At 44.9% G+C, this 2,342-nt stretch overlaps 1 protein-coding gene across 1 annotated transcript; it reads right to left on the bottom strand.

Annotated features, from left to right (window-relative positions):
• Positions 1 to 773: 773 nt before the first annotated feature.
• LOC5516370 (adenosine receptor A3) lies at positions 774 to 1,802 on the bottom strand. The gene has a single exon (XM_048727253.1). It carries the CDS (start codon positions 1,800 to 1,802, stop codon positions 774 to 776), a length of 1,029 nt encoding a protein of 342 aa, XP_048583210.1.
• Positions 1,803 to 2,342: the final 540 nt, after the last annotated feature.

Here is a 2,342-nt window from a genome sequence, read left to right as displayed (position 1 = left end):
CCCAAATTTGGCAATGAGATCGATAATAATGGTCCTTCTTTGTTCACCAATCTGTCGGCCATATTGATTCGGTAAATACTCTAGTGTCGGTCTACCTGTGGAAATGGGCCAGCCTCCGCCACAGGGTCTTTGTCAGCTAGACGCCATATTGAAAATTACCCAGAAGACCCTATTTATTGGCGTTTCTGATAAATTTCTCATTCTCATAGATTTTCATTTAAAGTTACAGTCATGGTGTATCCTATATATATTCTTAACTATATTAACTATATATTAAACTTATATATTAACCTATATATATTAACTTATAGTCTTGTGATATCTGTTGCTGGGTTACAGTCTTGCTCTATTCACTGTTGCGTTACAGTCTTGTGTTATTTGTTGTTGCATAACAGTCATGTGTTATCGGTTTTTGCGTTACAGTCTTGTGTTATCTGTTGTTGCGTTACAGTCATGTGCTATCTGGCTATCCACTGTTGCGTTACATTCTTGTGCTATCTGTTGTTGCGTAACAGTCATGTGCTATCTGTTGTTGCGAAATAGTCTTGTGTTATCTGTTGTTGCGTTACAGTCTTTTGTTATCTGTTGCGTTACAGTCTTGCGCTATCTGGCTATCCACTGTTGCGTTACAGTCTTGTGTCTTGTGTCATCTGTTGTTGCGTTACAGTCATGTGTTATCGGTTGTTGCGTTACAGTCTTGTGTCATCCACTTTTGCGTTACAGTCATGTGTTATCGGTTGTTGCGTTACAGTTTTGCACTATTCACTGTTGCGTTAAAGTCTTGTGTTATCTGTTGTTGAATTGGAGTCTTGTGTTATCTGGTGTTGCGTTGTCATGGTTACCCTCTTCTGTCGCGGGGTACCCTGGGAGCTCGCTGCCTGCGGCTTGAGTGGTGTGCAGTGCTTGAGCATGTGCGTGAGTGCACCGCGAAATGTAGGCAGTCGATATATGTACACTATCGGGTTCACGAACGAATTAGAGTATCGCAAGAACAGCGTGGAGCGCACGGCGTGTTTGTACTGCGCAGGCGCCAACACCGAGTCGAGGTTCAACACAACAGCGTCTGGTAACCATGTCAACAGACTGACAACTGTCACGATGAATAACGCCACGCCCAGTTCCTTGTCACGTGGCCTTATCCTGTTAGGTTGAGGTTTTATTTTGCGTTGCCTGAGCTTAATGAAGATGATGACGTAAGATATGACGATAATGGCGAGCTCCAAGATCATTGCAAGCGCGAAATAATAATACGTGATATCCCTGAGCCTGGCGGAGTTGAAGCAGTACACGAAGACAAAGCAGTGCGTTACAGCGAGTATCCAAGTGAACCCCATCCCCACGAGGTACACCCGGGATCTTGACGCGCGATGATCAAACGGCTTACACGCCGCCAAGGCTCGCTCCACCGAAATGCTCACCAAACCAGCGATAGACCCGGTGCCCGTGAAGATCTCCAGAGCGTGCGTCACACGCAGATAGCTTAAACGCTTGATTGGGTCTTGGTTGCTAGGCGACCATTTTGCAAACCACGTGATGTGTACAGGAATGGCGGCTAGTCCTACTAGCGTGTCGCACACCGCGAGGTTGAGCAGGAGGAAGATGCCCGGGCGACGCAGGGAGCGATTCATGGCGAAGGTTAACAAAGTCAGGATGTTAAAAGCCACTATTGCGCACGCTTCTAACGCATACAGTCCGCACCAAATGAAGTCCGCGTATAAGGGGTATAGCGATCTTGCCGGGGTGGTGAAGTTGGTGAATGATGTGGTTGCCATGGTGATATTGACGTCTGCAATGCTTCTCATGGTGCTTTTTGAGCCTATGGGAGGGTTCCTAGTTTGCTTGATTTTCTTGTTTAGAAAATGGAGCGTCAACGTAACAGTCATATACTCTTCGGTTTTTCGATTCCGCCTTAATTTCTCTTTCTTGTGTCCCCAGAGGCTTGAATTTTTGTGTCCTCAGAAGTTTGAAGTCTTGTGGGGTTTGGAGTCGGCTCTTGCGAATGTTCCTCAATGCGTCAAGTCGTTCTGATAAAAGAGAGGCTTTGTATAAATTACCGGTTCAAATGATTATCGCTTTTGCTCTCTAAAGACAATGACCGCCCCATTTATCTAATAAACGATCTAGACCAGGCGGCAAAAGGACAGATTTACTCAGGATCTCTTGCAATTACCCTTTTCTTGGCAGTTTTCCCCATTTTCTCAGGTCGATTATTCAAAGAAGACCAGGTCTTTGAATGTCATTTTTTGATAACTATGACCTATCATCTTTTTTGATATGATAGGACCTCAGTTGGCCTTTAGGTGATATCTAATTATCGCAATCTTTTTACGGTCGGCGAGTTA

This window comes from Nematostella vectensis, chromosome 1, assembly GCF_932526225.1.
Source record: "Nematostella vectensis chromosome 1, jaNemVect1.1, whole genome shotgun sequence".
NCBI classification, from domain to species: domain Eukaryota; kingdom Metazoa; phylum Cnidaria; class Anthozoa; order Actiniaria; family Edwardsiidae; genus Nematostella; species Nematostella vectensis.
This window is presented reverse-complemented; position numbering and strand designations above follow the sequence as displayed.

Bases quoted from the DNA above. Each gene is read 5' to 3' on its own strand.
- LOC5516370 (XM_048727253.1), bottom strand. From the start codon at position 1,802: ATGAGAAGCATTGCAGACGTCAATATCACCATGGCAACCACATCATTC.